The 19,474-nt window shown below is 48.9% G+C and overlaps 3 protein-coding genes and 1 long non-coding RNA gene across 4 annotated transcripts; all 4 read left to right on the forward strand.

Annotated features, from left to right (window-relative positions):
• Positions 1–402: 402 nt before the first annotated feature.
• Positions 403–2,428, forward strand: LOC136719393 (zona pellucida sperm-binding protein 4-like). The gene is made up of 8 exons (XM_066697315.1): positions 403–565; positions 698–885; positions 981–1,026; positions 1,084–1,287; positions 1,379–1,568; positions 1,655–1,802; positions 1,879–1,957; positions 2,056–2,428. The coding sequence occupies exons 1-8, from the start codon at positions 403–405 to the stop codon at positions 2,235–2,237; spliced, it is 1,200 nt and encodes a 399-aa protein (XP_066553412.1). The 3' UTR covers positions 2,238–2,428.
• A 9,788-nt stretch (positions 2,429–12,216) lies between these two features.
• LOC136719394 (zona pellucida sperm-binding protein 4-like) lies at positions 12,217–14,242 on the forward strand. Its single transcript, XM_066697316.1, has 8 exons — positions 12,217–12,379; positions 12,512–12,699; positions 12,795–12,840; positions 12,898–13,101; positions 13,193–13,382; positions 13,469–13,616; positions 13,693–13,771; positions 13,870–14,242. Exons 1-8 carry the CDS (start codon positions 12,217–12,219, stop codon positions 14,049–14,051), a joined length of 1,200 nt encoding a protein of 399 aa, XP_066553413.1. The 3' UTR covers positions 14,052–14,242.
• Positions 14,243–16,636: 2,394 nt separating this feature from the next.
• Positions 16,637–17,914, forward strand: LOC136719395 (zona pellucida sperm-binding protein 3-like). Its single transcript, XM_066697317.1, has 5 exons — positions 16,637–16,999; positions 17,093–17,211; positions 17,286–17,389; positions 17,482–17,659; positions 17,758–17,914. The coding sequence occupies exons 1-5, from the start codon at positions 16,637–16,639 to the stop codon at positions 17,912–17,914; spliced, it is 921 nt and encodes a 306-aa protein (XP_066553414.1).
• Positions 17,915–18,033: 119 nt separating this feature from the next.
• On the forward strand, positions 18,034–18,762 carry LOC136719285 (uncharacterized). The gene is made up of 2 exons (XR_010805394.1): positions 18,034–18,512; positions 18,614–18,762. It is a non-coding gene; the product is annotated as an uncharacterized LOC136719285 (long non-coding RNA).
• The last annotated feature ends 712 nt before the right edge of the window (positions 18,763–19,474 follow it).

A 19,474-nucleotide genomic window follows, 5' to 3' on the forward strand; every position in this document is an offset into this window, starting at 1 on the left:
TCTGAAGAAGACGTGTTACAATGTCATACAGCTATTCATCTTCACTGCTAGTGTTGCGAGTGTCGCACACCGACCGTATGATGAGTCGGAACTCTCTCTAAAAAGCTGTGAAAGTCTTGGAGATGAGTGCTCAGTAGGTAGGGGAGCTGTGCGTTGAGAGCCGGGGCAGTGAAGTGAGCGCAGCGGGGCGCGGCGGGCTTGCCGACAGACAGTGATGTGGCATCTGACAGTGATTGTGCGGCAGCAAAGCGAGAGCTCCACCAAAGAGCCCGACTGGCCCGCTGGGGTGGCTGAAATCCTCGTGCAGCCTGCTGCGCCAGGGCCAGCCCTGAGCCAATCAGGGCGCCGGATTATTTAAGGAGCGGAGCGCCGCTTCTCGGCACTTCGTTGCCGAGTTGCACAATGGACAGGTCTGGGATGAGCGTGCGGGTCTGGAGTCTTGTCTGTCTGCTGATGGCGGCTGCGGTGGACGTGTCTATAGCCCAGGGTCAGAACTGCTCGGTTAGTGACAACGAGAAAATGGCGTGTGGCGCCCCTGCAATCAGTAGAGCCGACTGTGAAGCGAGTAACTGCTGCTTTGATCAGAGGGGAAGACAGCCCTGTTATTACAGCAATGAGGGTGAGTGGTATGGGCAAAATCTCGTACAAACGGCTCCTGAGCGCATTGCTTTGCTAATCTTCTCCCCTCTCCCTCCAGTGACTGTGCAATGCACCACGGATGGTCAGTTTGTGGTTGTAGTACCCAGGAATGTGACCAGGCCTCCGCTGAGCCTTGACACCGTCAGCCTGCTGGGGGGTCAGGGCGCCCCCTGCAGCCCTGTTGGCACCACTGCTGGCTTTGCCTTGTTCCAGTTCCCAGTCAGTGCCTGTGGCAGCACACTGAAGGTGAGGAAGCGGTTCCCAGCTTTGGCCTGAGCATTGCAGCGCCTTGTGCTGATTGTCTTGGCTGTATAACGTGAGGGTCTGCTTCCCTCTTCCAGAGTGAGGGTGGCGATGTGGTGTACGAGAACACGATGTCCTCTAAACGTGATGTGCAGGAGGGGCCTGATGGCTCCATCACCAGGGACAGCTACTATGAGTAAGTGGGGCTCCCCAGTGGCCGTCTCCATGTGCCAGTACCCGACTGGGTCCAATGGCTGCCTGCTTCTCCTTCCAGGCTGACCTTCCTGTGCAAGTATTCGGGCAGTGAGCTTGTTCCTGTGGAGGCTGTAGTGTACACTGCAGCCCCGCCTCCTCCTTCAGTCGTGGCCCCTGGACCTCTCAGTGTGGAGCTCAGGATTGCAACGGGTACTGTGATGAGCCCTTGTACATGGCCATGCTATGTACTGGTTTCCAATGCATGCTGGCTTCCTAAAGCTCTCCGTCGTTCCTCCTGTAGAAGCTGTGTATGACGCCTACTACGGTGATGGGGACTACCCCGTGACCAAGGTCCTGCGGGATCCTGTGTATGTTGAGGTTCGCATCCTGAATAGGACCGACCCCAACATTGTCCTGACTCTGGAAGACTGCTGGGCAACTTCCACCCCCAGCCCGCTCGGCCAGCCCCAGTGGAGCCTGCTGGTTGCTGGGTAACTGGAGCCCTGTATCTCTTGCCGGCCAGCTTGTGTTGGTGGTTTAGGCAGACCTCTTGACCCATGTGTGGTGCTCTTTCCAGGTGTCCGTACAGAGATGACCAGTACCAGACCACCTTGGTTCCTGTGGCTGGCTCTTCAGGGCTGCCATACCCAACGCACTACAAGCGCTTCATCGTGCAGATGTTCACTTTTGTGGATGCTGGCTCCCAGCTCCCTCTGAAGGCGAAGGTAAGGGTCTATTGGCCAAGGAACGCCACATTCCCCATGGCGGCATTGTATTGTACTGCATCTCGTGCTCCCCCAGGTGTTCATCCACTGTAGTGCAGCAGTGTGCCAACCCAGTGCTACTGACCGCTGTGTCACTCCGTGCAACCAGAGAATGAGTGAGTGGCTCGGTTCCAGTGTGAGCTGGACTGGCATCTTTCCCTAAGGCTCCCCCAGTGGAGGGGCTGCTTCTGTAATGCTGCTCTTGTCCCTTCAGGGAGAGCTGTTGCCCCGGTGCAGAGGGCCTCCAGGGAGATGGCCGTGGTGTCCAGTGGGGAAGTGATCCTGACTGCCTCTGAGCTCCCTGCTGTGGACAGGAGGGCTTCTCCCAGTGAAGGTGAGGAGGGGAGCTTTGACACTCTGCTGGCGCTCAGCCCTCTCATGTCTGCACCCTTGTGAGCTGCCTGTCCCTCTCCCGTCTCCACAGTGCCCCAGGCTTTCGGCTATGGTGTGCTGACCGTGGCTGCCTTCACGGTGCTTGTGCTCTGTGCTGTGGTGCTGGCGGCTGTGTGGAGAGCCAGGCCCCACATGCGGGCATCCCAACTGTAACTGGAGCAGGTTTTTGAATAAAATGTGGACTGTGAAATGTCTGACTCGCTCCGTTTCTTCTTGCCTTGCAAAGATCCTTCAGCCGTGTGCTCCAGAGCCTGACTCCAGGCCCTCTGTTCAGTGGCTGCTCTTCCCTCTAGTAATGCACGCCAACCGGTGAGTAGTATTCGTGGCCCTACTGTGCCTTTTACAGGGGTGGCAACAAGTGGCCCCTCCTTGTGTCCGCTGCTCAGAATTCCCTTTCGTGTGTGAGGGGTTGCTGAGAGTATAGTCCTGAGGTGGATTAAACTTGGTCTTTTGCTTGATCTGTATTGATTGGCATGTTGCCCAGATCCAAAGAAGAAATCCCAATAAGCTTCCTGTATCCACACTGTAAAAAATCTCTGTAGTTTTGAAGGTTAATTAACTAACTGTAATAGTGAAGGTTGAAATATGTTTATTCTTTAATGACAAACTACCGTATAATCAGTGTTCACAACTGTAAAATAACATTTAACAGAATCTCCGTTAATTCTGACGGTTAAAATACAATGATAATGAATGTTGAAAACAGTGTCTTTTTTATTACTTGAATTTTAAACCACTGTAAACCATCGTGAAACTAGAATTTCACTCGGTTAGTGAAGGATAAAAGACTGTAAGTCTGGGGGGAGTCGAATAACCTAACCGCGGTGCAATTCAGATTGCTTTAAAACCCCTTACAATTCGACATTTGTTTCAATTTGGCACTGCGCTGTATTCTACTTTTCAAATGAGTCCGTGATCTACAATATGCGATGTGTTCTTTTTATACCTGCTGTATAATCCTGCACTTAAACTGCCTTGTATCTACAATACTTGAGACAGTGGTATCGGACGCTGATGTAACGGTCACATTATTTGTTCCAATTTGTTCTGCCCCGTAGGTGACTTGAACCCGTATTTGCTCTTCTACTGACTCCGTCTTTCTGAAGTTATTGAATAGTATTGCAGTTACTCCGGTTGGGTCTGAAGTGATCATATTTGAGCTTTTGTATAGCTTATAGGTTATACGTCTACATCGCCATGGATAACGCCTGCTAATACATGAATTCTTAAACTAATTTCATTTACTTTCATGACGAATATATTTATGAACCATTAAATATTGTAAATGTAGTCACGGTTGTGAAGGTGTAAACCGTAGGCTGAAGAGAAAGCCAGCAATGGGATGAACACACATGTTATATGTTCCGGAGAGAAGGTACAGAATTCTAGCAACTCGTAAAATGAAACACTGAAATGACGTAATGACACATTCTGACCAATCGTAATGAATATGAGGTCAAAACGCGATGCATGCCCCCTTTCAATAATTGTGTACAGTTGCTGCCGCAATATTCAACGTGTCCGACTGATGAATTGACATGATTCGTGTGGAATCGTGAGATTATTCATCAATAAGGGACTAAACCGCAAAGAGCAATCAGCAACGCCTATATATTTTCTATTTCTTGAAATATTGTTTTGAGCAGATTGTAAAATGATGAATTGTATTGTACATTACAATGAATTGTATTGTAATGAAGTTGTATTTTCCACCAATCACGAGCTCTATGGATAATTCAATTAAAACCGCCATGAACGCTGTTGACAACCCATTTCCCAAGTTCAATCGAGCCAAATTCAAAGTAATTAAAGAATGTTAAGTTAGTGAAATAAAAAGGTGCAAACGAATGTTGAAGAAAACATATCAAATACAAAATGAAGTCAAGTGACTGTGTCACAGATACGGCAATCTGCAACCCGTGAATTACATCCCTGGCACAGTGTTGAGAAATCCTTGTGCACACTGTCATTGAATTGTAATAATGAGACTGCGTTTGTCTCGGATAATCCCAGTTCCCTAGTAAAGGCATGAAATGACATGCTTCGAGGTGTATTGCAAAATTCAATACAGCACCTGGTATTCTGTTGATAACTTGACTAATTGACATGATTCGCGTGGAATCGTGAGATTATTCATCAATAAGGGATTATTTAAAAAGACGACACGGCCACCTATCGCGGGGAGGAAAGCAGGTGGCAGGGTCCTAGTTCTACGAACTCACAGGCTACTATTATAATCATTAGCTGGAGTACTGGTAGTGGTACCAACAGCATTGAATTGAGTGTTGCTCATCTGCTCTCTGTAGCCTAAAAAATGAAGTCGGGACAGCACGAAACACGCTCACACAGCGGCAAAATCGGTTCCGTCGTCACTACTCGCTGCACCTGTGCAGGACGGGACGCACTGGGATCCGCGCTGGATCCGCGCCGCTGCTGTTGCAGCCCCACTTGTCGCCGAATTCCACGTGAAAATGTCGCGCTGTCTCCTCAGAGAGACACGCTGAGCGGGATCATCTCAGTGTATAAAAGGAGGCGGTGTGGGCTGGGTAAGCATCGCGAATCTGTGAGCTGTTCTTGTATTTTCGCCACAATGCTACGTACGAGGGCTTCTTGGTGTGGGCTGCTAGTGCTGTGTGTGTTCGCTGGGCTCTGCGACGCCGGCAGAGTTTCTAAGTGGGCGAGAGCCAAGCCTGCAGCCAGAGCCAAGCCTCCCGCCAGAGCCAAGGCCGTTGTGCGAGTGGATTCTTCTCTGTTCAAGCAGCAAGTCTCCCCCGTCGTGTGGGCACAGTGCGGGGACAGCGCGATCCAGGTGTCGGTGGAGAGAGACCTGTTCGGTACCGGCGAGCTGATCCAGGCTGCGGATATCCAGCTGGGAGGCTGTGCGCTCAGTGGGCAGAACGACACGGTCCTGGTCTTCCAGTCGGAGCTGCAGGGCTGTGGCAGCGCCCTGTCGGTAAGTAGGGGAGGGGGGAGAATACGGCTGTAGACTCGCACGGTGAATGGGTTAAACCATCCTGAGCTTAACCGTTGTGCCTTTCACTTGTAGATGACCGAAGACGAGCTGGTTTACAGCTTCTCCCTAAACTACCACCCGTCCCCGATTGCCAACACTGGCATCGTGAGAACCGACCCTGCTGTTGTCCACATCGAGTGTCACTACCTCCGGTGAGGACTCTGCTGCAGTACTGCTTCAGCCTAGCTGCTGTAGGATCGGTGTGTAATTGCTGTCTGCTCCATAGGCTCCACAATGTGAGCAGCGATGCCCTGCAGCCAACCTGGGTCCCATACACCTCCACCAAGTCTGCGGAGGATCTCCTGGACTTCTCCCTGCAGCTCATGACTGGTAGAGGCCAACCTAATGCAGCTCTAACCCTCCCGTGTACTGGAGTGCTGCTCTGCTCTGTAGAGGCCTCATGCTGCTCCCCGTCTCCGCAGATGACTGGAGCTCCCCTAGACCCTCCAACGTGTACTTCCTGGGGGACGTCCTGAACATCCAAGCCTCCGTCAACCAGGCCAGCCACGTGCCCCTGCGGCTGTTTGTGGACAGCTGTGTGGCCACCTTGACCTCTGACCCGACCTCTTCTCCCAGTTACACTTTCATTGGGAACTATGGGTGAGTGAGATCCCATAGCTAAGCATGGCCAGGGTGCTTGCAGGTGTTGGGTGTCGACTCCGAGCAGGGACTGATCATGGATTTCCTCCTGTCCCCAGTTGCCTGATTGATGCCAAGGTGACGGGCTCCAGTTCTCACTTCATGCCAAGACCTCAGGACGTCACTAAGCTGCAGATGGTGCTTGATGCCTTCAGGTTCCACAATGATGCCAACAGCTCTGTAAGTCTCCCAGCCACTCTGCCTCTGAGCTTTTGACTACTGCTTTTGCATCTTTGGCTTGGTTGGCCTCTGCTTTCTCAACTGTGTGGCTTCTTGGGCATTGAAGCAGCTCTCCCAGGGTGCACTAACTGTGCCAATGTCTGTTCTGCTCAGATCTACATGACCTGCCACCTGAAGGTGACTGCTGCTTCCCAGGCTGTGGACAACCTGGACAAGGCCTGCTACCCTGTGGGCAACAGGTAGAGGGGGAGGAGGGTGCTTGAGGCCCTTGGTGTCCTTCTCCGGGTCTCCGTCCTGATGGCTGTATCCCTATTGTAGCTGGAGCTCGGTGGATGGGAGCGATCAGGTCTGTAGCTGCTGTGACTCCAGCTGTAGCCCTGTCTCTAAATCCAGGTACTTTGGGAGGTACAGGAGGGACTTGGCTTTCAAGGAGGGTAAGGATCCTTTGCCTGGTTGTGCGTGTGGTACTGGGGTATAGTATGTGTGGCTGGATCCAAGCCTCTCCACCTTCCAGAATGGGAAGGTGATGCCACAGTGTTTGTGCGTGTGCTGGAGAAGCCGCAGGATGCCATCCCTCCAGTGGAGACGAATGCCCAGAGGTCTCCCCTGACTGCAGAGGACCGCAAAGAAGCAGGTACTGGGGCCTATTGAAATTGGAGCCAGAGGTTGCGGTCTCTTGCTGTAGTCTGGGTTTGACCTAAAGTGAGTGACCAGTGGGGTGGGCTTTCTTTGCAGGCATCTCTGCTGAGGTTGTGCTCCTGGCTGGTGTGGTGGCTGCTGTGGCTGTGGTGTGCATTGCTGTGCTGGGGACTGTGCTGTACAGGAGAGCAAGCTCACCCACAGCTTGACTGTTGTGTGAATGATCAATAAAGCTGAGAACAGACCATGCCCTGTGTCTTTCCTGTTTGCTCTCCAAGTTCAGCAGGATGGCAATCCATGGCCACTACAGCTGGTCTAAAACTGTCCTTTAGCTCGCAGTTGGCGTGTTGCTGCTTTCCAGGATCTCTGCAGCTTTTGTGCCTACAGCTAGTGATGCCGAAAATTAGGCCCTGGAGGGCTCGAAATCACGTGTTCAGAAAAAGATTCCCACTTTCAGAACATCGCACCACAGTGCCACGGGGCTGGCAGCCTACAGCTGATCGGAGGACACTGTATCGTAGAAACTGCAGGAGGAGAACGGGGTTACAAACGCTTACATCCGACACGAAGCTACCCGGTTAGATCAGATGTGTAGATCACGAATTATTGTTCGAAAAGCAGCTTTGCATGTTCATCTATTCAAAGCAAATGTGAATTAACCTATGAGGGATTAACTTCCTGTTCAACTAACGTCATTATCTCGAAGAGAAACCTGTGCATGCGTGCGCCATGCCCGTGGCCGTTTACATATTTTTCCATAGAAACGATCATCTGATGCCACTATGCAGTGTTGGGTCTGTTACATCGAATCTGAGGTTTGATTTGAGATGTATACATTCGTCACAGAGCGGGAATCCGAGCTAGGAGTGTGTACCTTTGCGTTTGCTGTATTTTGGGTCAACTGGAGGTGATCCCAGATCGGCTTGGGCTTTTTCTCCTATGCCGAAACGCCGCAAACCCTTTGAAACTAGTCGAAACAGAATGACGTAATGAAGATAAACTGACATTGTCATTTTGGTAGCGACTGCGGAGACGGTGGCGTATACAAAAATCGAATACATGTATTTTGAACAAAAGCAGTGACTTTTTCGGGGTTCGGACCGCGTACGCCAGGCGCTCCTCTGAGCTGCAGGAGTTAACCGAGGAGCGTTAGGAGCACTGCGCGAAATAGCCGGATTTCTCGTGGACGAAAATGTAACTGTACAGACTTACGATGAGAGTGATTAGTTTGTAATGTGTTCCTATACCATACCGGTCACGACAGCAACAGGTGAGCGAGCATTCAGTGCGCTAAAACTACTCCAAACACATTTGTGCTCCGCTATGAAAGAAAAATGACTTTGATCTCAGGCACCTGCACATCAATAAGGATCTCAAACTCATTCATGGAGATGTTCATGAATTCGGCCGTCACAACAAGAGACTTGCATTCGCCTAGAAACGCCTACATCAGCGGCGGAAACCGCTTATTTCCAATGAAGGCGCACATTTCTAGCAGGTGCGCAGCATCTCGAGTCGGACAGCACTACCTAAAACTCATTCGCCACAGCCTCTCACACACTTGTGATTTGGAAATTATTTCAAAAGTTGAATATTGCGATTAGATCGCTGGAACTGATGGAGATTTGGTTGGTTTACAGTCTTAGTGGCAGAGGCTTGATTCTTAATGGGATTTTATACGTTGCAGCCCCCGTACATTTAAAGGTACACCTTGCAAAGCAAGTGAATGCGTTTTTTGTTGTTTTATGTGTGTGACAATTTCTTCGTGGGTTGTCTGTAATTGTATGAACATTAAATAGCCGTAGAGGGTTGTTGATTTGTATTGCTATAATCTCCATTTTCAGATGACCAGTCCTGCATTATTATTAGTAGTAGTAGTAGTATATAATTATTATTATTATTGATTGGCAGACGCCCTTAGCCAAGGCGACTTACAAAACATAAGCGCAATACAACGTGCAAACATAGAGTTCAGTACGAGGCATCAAACAATACAAATTCAGATTTACATAATACAAAGCAATTCAAAGCATAGTACATTTTATAAATTCCTATTTTAATCAGTTCACTTTGTGACCTGTCTCTGCTTATTCTAAATGATTACATGACTTACAACATATAGCATTGTTTTAACAGATCTTGACCCCTTTGTACAGTTGTGTTTCTATTGGAGCAATCTGTACTGTACCTTGCGCAAACGTACAGCAACTGTATCTCCTGCCTGGGATTAAAGCCACAAATCTCTGCTCCAGAGCTCTAATCCCAGCGAAGTGGCACAAAGGTTAGAGAGCCCGCTGTTTTAATGCGCTACCGGGACCTCCAAAAGAGCAGCAGTTACCTGCCGTTTGTTTCAATTGGGGACATTTTTATGGCAAGCCGTTGTGACATTTAACCCATAATTGCTGATATCTAGAATACAATTGTTGATATCAAGAATTAACCTGCTAACTGTTGATATCAACAAATGTATTTTTGATATCAAAAATGCATACTAATTAACATTCGGTTTCGTCTGCTTTCCGTGTTATAGTTAATCCCCTTCTTCGGAAAAGTCCCCAAGTAGATGTTCATAATTCAGAGCACTCAGAATGGCCATTCGTCTCGTTGTTAAAGCCTGACATTGCCCTGTTCACTGTTGAATAAACAATCTCAGCGGTAGCCATTCTCTACTGGCATTTTTCCTGTTTGTGTTTCTGGTAACACTTTACAATAATGGGCATTCATTCTTCATGAATTCCGATAGTACAACACAGGAAAAACACATGAATGCATGATGTTATTCTTGTGAACTCAGATGTATGTATATGTCTTCACACATGAATTCATGTTTTTCACAACCCCCTGGCAAGCAAGTAAGAGGGTATGAACTCATTACAAATACAAATTCAATACAAATCGAGACTGGCTATTTGAATAAAAGCAAACAAAATGTATGGATTCATCACAATTTTGAGGTTTAAAATGTATTATTGCTTGTAATAATCGGGGTTCTGTCACGTTACGTTTTCTTGTAAAGAATCATGCTTATTTACAAGCTAATGCACTTCATGTTTACAGCCAATTATTTGAAAGTCATGACTGATTCATGTTATCTCGTAATGAACACTGCATGAGCAGAGCATTATAGTAAAGTCCTTAGTCTAGGGGCAAGAATGTATAGTAAAATATGTAGGTATAGGGGTTTCATGCTGTTTGGGATGTACTACTACAAACGGTGCCCCGATGTGCCTGTGAATCGAGTCACACACGGGTCCGCTGGGTCATCAACGCGTCCCACGGCATTCAGTGATCATAATAATAACAATAATAATAATACCTTTATTTATTCAGCGCTTTTTTGATGGTGCTCAAAGCGCTTTACAGACTTTAAAAACAGAGTAAAACAAGAAAACAATGAACAATGTAATTATTACTGTTAGACAGAGGGAAATACTGAATTCCGCGTTCATGGGTCAGCGCAGCGCGGGAACTTAGGCGCCGTGATTGGGGGAGACGTCACGGGCCGAGGGCATATATAGGGGCGCCCGGTCCGCCGCAGAAGTAGGACAGGACAGAAGTGATAGAGACGGGTGTAGCTGCATTACAATGTTTTGAAAAATAAAGCCTGTTGCAGGAAACACGGCTCGGTCCGATTATTTGTTGTTTTGGTGGCGAACACACGCAGCAGATATCGCTACAATATTTACACGTATATACATGCGCTAACATTTAAAAACAATAATTGTATGCCCTTACAGCAAAGCATGAAGCGGCTATACCCACATATTTCAGTTGACTATAGTTGTTCGATCATGCAGTGTTCATTAGGAGAAAAACATGAATAAGTCATGACTTCAAAATAATTGTCTTTAAACATGAAGTGCATGTGATTAGCTTGTAAATAAGCTCGATTCCTTACGAGAAAACGTAACTTGGCATAACGCCGATTATTGCAAGAAAAATATATTTTAAAATTCAAAATTGAGATGAATCCATATATTTTGTTTGCTTTTATTCAAATAGCCAGTCCCGATTTGTACACATGATTAACACCATTTGTTGAATTACGAATTAATTCATGAGGAACATACTGCAGAAAAGAAGACCCTTAATAATCATGAATCATAATGAATTCATACCCTCTTACTCGCTCGCCAGGGGATTAAAAAAGAATTCCATATGAATAAGAGTCTTTACATCATGATGAATTCACATACTTGAATTACAAATGAGTTCACAAGAATTACATCATGCATTCATGTGTTTTCCCCGTGTTGTACTATCGGAATTCATGAGGAATTAATGCCCATTATTGTAAAGTGTTACCGTGTTTCCCCTTGCTTCGTTGTGCCATATGCTTTTATCTTGTATCAAATTAAAGACCAAGTTGTGACCTTTCGTATTTTAAGGCAAATCGGCTGACAGGCTAGAAACAAACACTCGGGCATACGCAAATCAGCCCTGTACACTAGGACACATGGCTGATTTCGCAAGCCTGTAGCCCATGCTATGAAGACTCTACATACGCGAGTAAGACATCGTTTGAAAGCTCCCGGTCTCTAGTTTCTCCAGTCTCTGGTATATTTTATAGTTTTGAAAAACGTACAATTTATTTCTCCGATCGCGGAAGATCTGAAAATAATGGGGCGGAGTGTAAAGGGTTGAGTTTCAAATCACCGGACGTCAATTAGTATGCATTTTTGATATGAAAAATAGAACCGTATGATAATTAGTATGCATTTTTGATATGACAAATAGAACCGGATGCTATAATTAGTATGCATTTTTGATATCAAAAATTCAATTTCTGATATCAAAAATACAGTTTATGAAATCCAAAATACAATTGGTGATATCAAAAATAGCAGATCATTCTTGATATCACCAATTGTATTTTTGATTTTAGAAATGATGGATTAAATGTCACAACTGCTTGCCATACATTTTCAGAGTGCACTCGGTGACGCTGGAAGTAATTGGTTCGTTGCAATCAGGGCATCAAATCGTGTTCTCGTCCCAAGTCACAAGGAGGACGTGATGAGGCACACTGTCCGTTTAAAGTTGAACTCGATGCTCAATTTCAATGTGCTTTTGCATTTCCGTTCTTTTCAAAATCCAGCATTCACTGTCTCTGAAGAAGACGTGTTACAATGTCATACAGTTATTCATCTTCACTGCTACTGTTGCGAGTGTCGCACACCGACCGTATGATGAGTCGGAACTCTCTCTAAAAAGCTGTGAAAGTCTTGGAGATGAGTGCTCAGTAGGTAGGGGAGCTGTGCGTTGAGAGCCGGGGCAGTGAAGTGAGCGCAGCGGGGCGCGGCGGGCTTGCCGACAGACAGTGATGTGGCATCTGACAGTGATTGTGCGGCAGCAAAGCGAGAGCTCCACCAAAGAGCCCGACTGGCCCGCTGGGGTGGCTGAAATCCTCGTGCAGCCTGCTGCGCCAGGGCCAGCCCTGAGCCAATCAGGGCGCCGGATTATTTAAGGAGCGGAGCGCCGCTTCTCGGCACTTCGTTGCCGAGTTGCACAATGGAGAGGTGTGGGATGAGCGTGCGGGTCTGGAGTCTTGTCTGTCTGCTGATGGCGGCTGCGGTGGACGTGTCTATAGCCCAGGGTCAGAACTGCTCGGTTAGTGACAACGAGAAAATGGCGTGTGGCGCCCCTGCAATCAGTAGAGCCGACTGTGAAGCGAGTAACTGCTGCTTTGATCAGAGGGGAAGACAGCCCTGTTATTACAGCAATGAGGGTGAGTGGTATGGGCAAAATCTCGTACAAACGGCTCCTGAGCGCATTGCTTTGCTAATCTTCTCCCCTCTCCCTCCAGTGACTGTGCAATGCACCACGGATGGTCAGTTTGTGGTTGTAGTACCCAGGAATGTGACCAGGCCTCCGCTGAGCCTTGACACCGTCAGCCTGCTGGGGGGTCAGGGCGCCCCCTGCAGCCCTGTTGGCACCACTGCTGGCTTTGCCTTGTTCCAGTTCCCAGTCAGTGCCTGTGGCAGCACACTGAAGGTGAGGAAGCGGTTCCCAGCTTTGGCCTGAGCATTGCAGCGCCTTGTGCTGATTGTCTTGGCTGTATAACGTGAGGGTCTGCTTCCCTCTTCCAGAGTGAGGGTGGCGATGTGGTGTACGAGAACACGATGTCCTCTAAACGTGATGTGCAGGAGGGGCCTGATGGCTCCATCACCAGGGACAGCTACTATGAGTAAGTGGGGCTCCCCAGTGGCCGTCTCCATGTGCCAGTACCCGACTGGGTCCAATGGCTGCCTGCTTCTCCTTCCAGGCTGACCTTCCTGTGCAAGTATTCGGGCAGTGAGCTTGTTCCTGTGGAGGCTGTAGTGTACACTGCAGCCCCGCCTCCTCCTTCAGTCGTGGCCCCTGGACCTCTCAGTGTGGAGCTCAGGATTGCAACGGGTACTGTGATGAGCCCTTGTACATGGCCATGCTATGTACTGGTTTCCAATGCATGCTGGCTTCCTAAAGCTCTCCGTCGTTCCTCCTGTAGAAGCTGTGTATGACGCCTACTACGGTGATGGGGACTACCCCGTGACCAAGGTCCTGCGGGATCCTGTGTATGTTGAGGTTCGCATCCTGAATAGGACCGACCCCAACATTGTCCTGACTCTGGAAGACTGCTGGGCAACTTCCACCCCCAGCCCGCTCGGCCAGCCCCAGTGGAGCCTGCTGGTTGCTGGGTAACTGGAGCCCTGTATCTCTTGCCGGCCAGCTTGTGTTGGTGGTTTAGGCAGACCTCTTGACCCATGTGTGGTGCTCTTTCCAGGTGTCCGTACAGAGATGACCAGTACCAGACCACCTTGGTTCCTGTGGCTGGCTCTTCAGGGCTGCCATACCCAACGCACTACAAGCGCTTCATCGTGCAGATGTTCACTTTTGTGGATGCTGGCTCCCAGCTCCCTCTGAAGGCGAAGGTAAGGGTCTATTGGCCAAGGAACGCCACATTCCCCATGGCGGCATTGTATTGTACTGCATCTCGTGCTCCCCCAGGTGTTCATCCACTGTAGTGCAGCAGTGTGCCAACCCAGTGCTACTGACCGCTGTGTCACTCCGTGCAACCAGAGAATGAGTGAGTGGCTCGGTTCCAGTGTGAGCTGGACTGGCATCTTTCCCTAAGGCTCCCCCAGTGGAGGGGCTGCTTCTGTAATGCTGCTCTTGTCCCTTCAGGGAGAGCCGTTGCCCCGGTGCAGAGGGCCTCCAGGGAGATGGCCGTGGTGTCCAGTGGGGAAGTGATCCTGACTGCCTCTGAGCTCCCTGCTGTGGACAGGAGGGCTTCTCCCAGTGAAGGTGAGGAGGGGAGCTTTGACACTCTGCTGGCGCTCAGCCCTCTCATGTCTGCACCCTTGTGAGCTGCCTGTCCCTCTCCCGTCTCCACAGTGCCCCAGGCTTTCGGCTATGGTGTGCTGACCGTGGCTGCCTTCACGGTGCTTGTGCTCTGTGCTGTGGTGCTGGCGGCTGTGTGGAGAGCCAGGCCCCACATGCGGGCATCCCAACTGTAACTGGAGCAGGTTTTTGAATAAAATGTGGACTGTGAAATGTCTGACTCGCTCCGTTTCTTCTTGCCTTGCAAAGATCCTTCAGCCGTGTGCTCCAGAGCCTGACTCCAGGCCCTCTGTTCAGTGGCTGCTCTTCCCTCTAGTAATGCATGCCAACCGGTGTGTAGTACTCGTGGCCCTACTGTGCCTTTTACAGGGGTGGCAACAAGTGGCCCCTCCTTGTGTCCGCTGCTCAGAATTCCCTTTCGTGTGTGAGGGGTTGCTGAGAGTATAGTCCTGAGGTGGATTAAACTTGGTCTTTTGCTTGATCTGTATTGATTGGCATGTTGCCCAGATCCAAAGAAGAAATCCCAATAAGCTTCCTGTATCCACACTGTAAAAAATCTCTGTAGTTTTGAAGGTTAATTAACTAACTGTAATAGTGAAGGTTGAAATATGTTTATTCTTTAATGACAAACTACCGTATAATCAGTGTTCACAACTGTAAAATAACATTTAACAGAATCTCCGTTAATTCTGACGGTTAAAATACAATGATAATGAATGTTGAAAACAGTGTCTTTTTTATTACTTGAATTTTAAACCACTGTAAACCATCGTGAAACTAGAATTTCACTCGGTTAGTGAAGGATAAAAGACTAAGTCTGGGGGGAGTCGAATAACCTAACCGCGGTGCAATTCAGATTGCTTTAAAACCCCTTACAATTCGACATTTGTTTCAATTTGGCACTGCGCTGTATTCTACTTTTCAAATGAGTCCGTGATCTACAATATGCGATGTGTTCTTTTTATACCTGCTGTATAATCCTGCACTTAAACTGCCTTGTATCTACAATACTTGAGACAGTGGTATCGGACGCTGATGTAACGGTCACATTATTTGTTCCAATTTGTTCTGCCCCGTAGGTGACTTGAACCCGTATTTGCTCTTCTACTGACTCCGTCTTTCTGAAGTTATTGAATAGTATTGCAGTTACTCCGGTTGGGTCTGAAGTGATCATATTTGAGCTTTTGTATAGCTTATAGGTTATACGTCTACATCGCCATGGATAACGCCTGCTAATACATGAATTCTTAAACTAATTTCATTTACTTTCATGACGAATATATTTATGAACCATTAAATATTGTAAATGTAGTCACGGTTGTGAAGGTGTAAACCGTAGGCTGAAGAGAAAGCCAGCAATGGGATGAACACACATGTTATATGTCCCGGAGAGAAGGTACAGAATTCTAGCAACTCGTAAAATGAAACACTGAAATGACGTAATGACACATTCTGACCAATCGTAATGAATATGAGGTCAAAACGCGTTGCATGCCCCCTTTCAATAATTGTGTACAGTTGCTGCCGCAATATTCAACGTGTCCGACTGATGAATTGACATGATTCGTGTGGAATCGTGAGATTATTCATCAATAAGGGACTAAACCGCAAAGAGCAATCAGCAACGCCTATATATTTTCTATTTCTTGAAATATTGTTTTGAGCAGATTGTAAAATGATGAATTGTATTGTACATTACAATGAATTGTATTGTAATGAAGTTGTATTTTCCACCAATCACGAGCTCTATGGATAATTCAATTAAAACCGCCATGAACGCTGTTGACAACCCATTTCCCAAGTTCAATCGAGCCAAATTCAAAGTAATTAAAGAATGTTAAGTTAGTGAAATAAAAAGGTGCAAACGAATGTTGAAGAAAACATATCAAATACAAAATGAAGTCAAGTGACTGTGTCACAGATACGGCAATCTGCAACCCGTGAATTACATCCCTGGCACAGTGTTGAGAAATCCTTGTGCACACTGTCATTGAATTGTAATAATGAGACTGCGTTTGTCTCGGATAATCCCAGTTCCCTAGTAAAGGCATGAAATGACATGCTTCGAGGTGTATTGCAAAATTCAATACAGCACCTGGTATTCTGTTGATAACTTGACTAATTGACATGATTCGCGTGGAATCGTGAGATTATTCATCAATAAGGGATTATTTAAAAAGACGACACGGCCACCTATCGCGGGGAGGAAAGCAGGTGGCAGGGTCCTAGTTCTACGAACTCACAGGCTACTATTATAATCATTAGCTGGAGTACTGGTAGTGGTACCAACAGCATTGAATTGAGTGTTGCTCATCTGCTCTCTGTAGCCTAAAAAATGAAGTCGGGACAGCACGAAACACGCTCACACAGCGGCAAAATCGGTTCCGTCGTCACTACTCGCTGCACCTGTGCAGGACGGGACGCACTGGGATCCGCGCTGGATCCGCGCCGCTGCTGTTGCAGCCCCACTTGTCGCCGAATTCCACGTGAAAATGTCGCGCTGTCTCCTCAGAGAGACACGCTGAGCGGGATCATCTCAGTGTATAGAAGGAGGCGGTGTGGGCTGGGTAAGCATCGCGAATCTGTGAGCTGTTCTTGTATTTTCGCCACAATGCTACGTACGAGGGCTTCTTGGTGTGGGCTGCTAGTGCTGTGTGTGTTCGCTGGGCTCTGCGACGCCGGCAGAGTTTCTAAGTGGGCGAGAGCCAAGCCTGCAGCCAGAGCCAAGCCTCCCGCCAGAGCCAAGGCCGTTGTGCGAGTGGATTCTTCTCTGTTCAAGCAGCAAGTCTCCCCCGTCGTGTGGGCACAGTGCGGGGACAGCGCGATCCAGGTGTCGGTGGAGAGAGACCTGTTCGGTACCGGCGAGCTGATCCAGGCTGCGGATATCCAGCTGGGAGGCTGTGCGCTCAGTGGGCAGAACCACACGGTCCTGGTCTTCCAGTCGGAGCTGCAGGGCTGTGGCAGCGCCCTGTCGGTAAGTAGGGGAGGGGGGAGAATACGGCTGTAGACTCGCACGGTGAATGGGTTAAACCATCCTGAGCTTAACCGTTGTGCCTTTCACTTGTAGATGACCGAAGACGAGCTGGTTTACAGCTTCTCCCTAAACTACCACCCGTCCCCGATTGCCAACACTGGCATCGTGAGAACCGACCCTGCTGTTGTCCACATCGAGTGTCACTACCTCCGGTGAGGACTCTGCTGCAGTACTGCTTCAGCCTAGCTGCTGTAGGATCGGTGTGTAATTGCTGTCTGCTCCATAGGCTCCACAATGTGAGCAGCGATGCCCTGCAGCCAACCTGGGTCCCATACACCTCCACCAAGTCTGCGGAGGATCTCCTGGACTTCTCCCTGCAGCTCATGACTGGTAGAGGCCAACCTAATGCAGCTCTAACCCTCCCGTGTACTGGAGTGCTGCTCTGCTCTGTAGAGGCCTCATGCTGCTCCCCGTCTCCGCAGATGACTGGAGCTCCCCTAGACCCTCCAACGTGTACTTCCTGGGGGACGTCCTGAACATCCAAGCCTCCGTCAACCAGGCCAGCCACGTGCCCCTGCGGCTGTTTGTGGACAGCTGTGTGGCCACCTTGACCTCTGACCCGACCTCTTCTCCCAGTTACACTTTCATTGGGAACTATGGGTGAGTGAGATCCCATAGCTAAGCATGGCCAGGGTGCTTGCAGGTGTTGGGTGTCGACTCCGAGCAGGGACTGATCATGGATTTCCTCCTGTCCCCAGTTGCCTGATTGATGCCAAGGTGACGGGCTCCAGTTCTCACTTCATGCCAAGACCTCAGGACGTCACTAAGCTGCAGATGGTGCTTGATGCCTTCAGGTTCCACAATGATGCCAACAGCTCTGTAAGTCTCCCAGCCACTCTGCCTCTGAGCTTTTGACTACTGCTTTTGCATCTTTGGCTTGGTTGGCCTCTGCTTTCTCAACTGTGTGGCTTCTTGGGCATTGAAGCAGCTCTCCCAGGGTGCACTAACTGTGCCAATGTCTGTTCTGCTCAGATCTACATGACCTGCCACCTGAAGGTGACTGCTGCTTCCCAGGCTGTGGACAACCTGGACAAGGCCTGCTACCCTGTGGGCAACAGGTAGAGGGGGAGGAGGGTGCTTGAGGCCCTTGGTGTCCTTCTCCGGGTCTCCGTCCTGATGGCTGTATCCCTATTGTAGCTGGAGCTCGGTGGATGGGAGCGATCAGGTCTGTAGCTGCTGTGACTCCAGCTGTAGCCCTGTCTCTAAATCCAGGTACTTTGGGAGGTACAGGAGGGACTTGGCTTTCAAGGAGGGTAAGGATCCTTTGCCTGGTTGTGCGTGTGGTACTGGGGTATAGTATGTGTGGCTGGATCCAAGCCTCTCCACCTTCCAGAATGGGAAGGTGATGCCACAGTGTTTGTGCGTGTGCTGGAGAAGCCGCAGGATGCCATCCCTCCAGTGGAGACGAATGCCCAGAGGTCTCCCCTGACTGCAGAGGACCGCAAAGAAGCAGGTACTGGGGCCTATTGAAATTGGAGCCAGAGGTTGCGGTCTCTTGCTGTAGTCTGGGTTTGACCTAAAGTGAGTGACCAGTGGGGTGGGCTTTCTTTGCAGGCATCTCTGCTGAGGTTGTGGTCCTGGCTGGTGTGGTGGCTGCTGTGGCTGTGGTGTGCATTGCTGTGCTGGGGACTGTGCTGTACAGGAGAGCAAGCTCACCCACAGCTTGACTGTTGTGTGAATGATCAATAAAGCTGAGAACAGACCATGCCCTGTGTCTTTCCTCTTTGCTCTCCAAGTTCAGCAGGATGGCAATCCATGGCCACTACAGCTGGTCTAAAACTGTCCTTTAGCTCGCAGTTGGCGTGTTGCTGCTTTCCAGGATCTCTGCAGCTTTTGTGCCTACAGCTAGTGATGCCGAAAATTAGGCCCTGGAGGGCTCGGAATCACGTGTTCAGAAAAAGATTCCCACTTTCAGAACATCCCACCACAGTGCCACGGGGCTGGCAGCCTACAGCTGATCGGAGGACACTGTATCGTAGAAACTGCAGGAGGAGAACGGGGTTACAAACGCTTACATCCGACACGAAGCTACCCGGTTAGATCAGATGTGTAGATCACGAATTATTGTTCGAAAAGCAGCTTTGCATGTTCATCTATTCAAAGCAAATGTGAATTAACCTATGAGGGATTAACTTCCTGTTCAACTAACGTCATTATCTCGAAGAGAAACCTGTGCATGCGTGCGCCATGCCCGTGGCCGTTTACATATTTTTCCATAGAAACGATCATCTGATGCCACTATGCAGTGTTGGGTCTGTTACATCGAATCTGAGGTTTGATTTGAGATGTATACATTCGTCACAGAGCGGGAATCCGAGCTAGGAGTGTGTACCTTTGCGTTTGCTGTATTTTGGGTCAACTGGAGGTGATCCCAGATCGGCTTGGGCTTTTTCTCCTATGCCGAAACGCCGCAAA

Source organism: Amia ocellicauda, chromosome 23, assembly GCF_036373705.1.
Source record: "Amia ocellicauda isolate fAmiCal2 chromosome 23, fAmiCal2.hap1, whole genome shotgun sequence".
In the NCBI taxonomy this organism is placed as follows: domain Eukaryota; kingdom Metazoa; phylum Chordata; class Actinopteri; order Amiiformes; family Amiidae; genus Amia; species Amia ocellicauda.

Bases quoted from the DNA above. Each gene is read 5' to 3' on its own strand.
- LOC136719393 (XM_066697315.1), top strand. From the start codon at position 403: ATGGACAGGTCTGGGATGAGCGTGCGGGTCTGGAGTCTTGTCTGTCTG. The intron at 1,569-1,654 runs GTAACTGGAGCC...TGCTCTTTCCAG, and splicing joins TGGAGCCTGCTGGTTGCTGG to GTGTCCGTACAGAGATGACC. The intron at 1,803-1,878 runs GTAAGGGTCTAT...GTGCTCCCCCAG, and splicing joins AGCTCCCTCTGAAGGCGAAG to GTGTTCATCCACTGTAGTGC.
- LOC136719394 (XM_066697316.1), top strand. From the start codon at position 12,217: ATGGAGAGGTGTGGGATGAGCGTGCGGGTCTGGAGTCTTGTCTGTCTG. The intron at 12,380-12,511 runs GTAACTGCTGCT...CTCTCCCTCCAG, and splicing joins TAGAGCCGACTGTGAAGCGA to TGACTGTGCAATGCACCACG. The intron at 13,102-13,192 runs GTACTGTGATGA...TTCCTCCTGTAG, and splicing joins GGAGCTCAGGATTGCAACGG to AAGCTGTGTATGACGCCTAC.
- LOC136719395 (XM_066697317.1), top strand. From the start codon at position 16,637: ATGCTACGTACGAGGGCTTCTTGGTGTGGGCTGCTAGTGCTGTGTGTG. The intron at 17,390-17,481 runs GTAGAGGCCAAC...CCGTCTCCGCAG, and splicing joins CTCCCTGCAGCTCATGACTG to ATGACTGGAGCTCCCCTAGA. The intron at 17,660-17,757 runs GTGAGTGAGATC...TCCTGTCCCCAG, and splicing joins ACTTTCATTGGGAACTATGG to TTGCCTGATTGATGCCAAGG.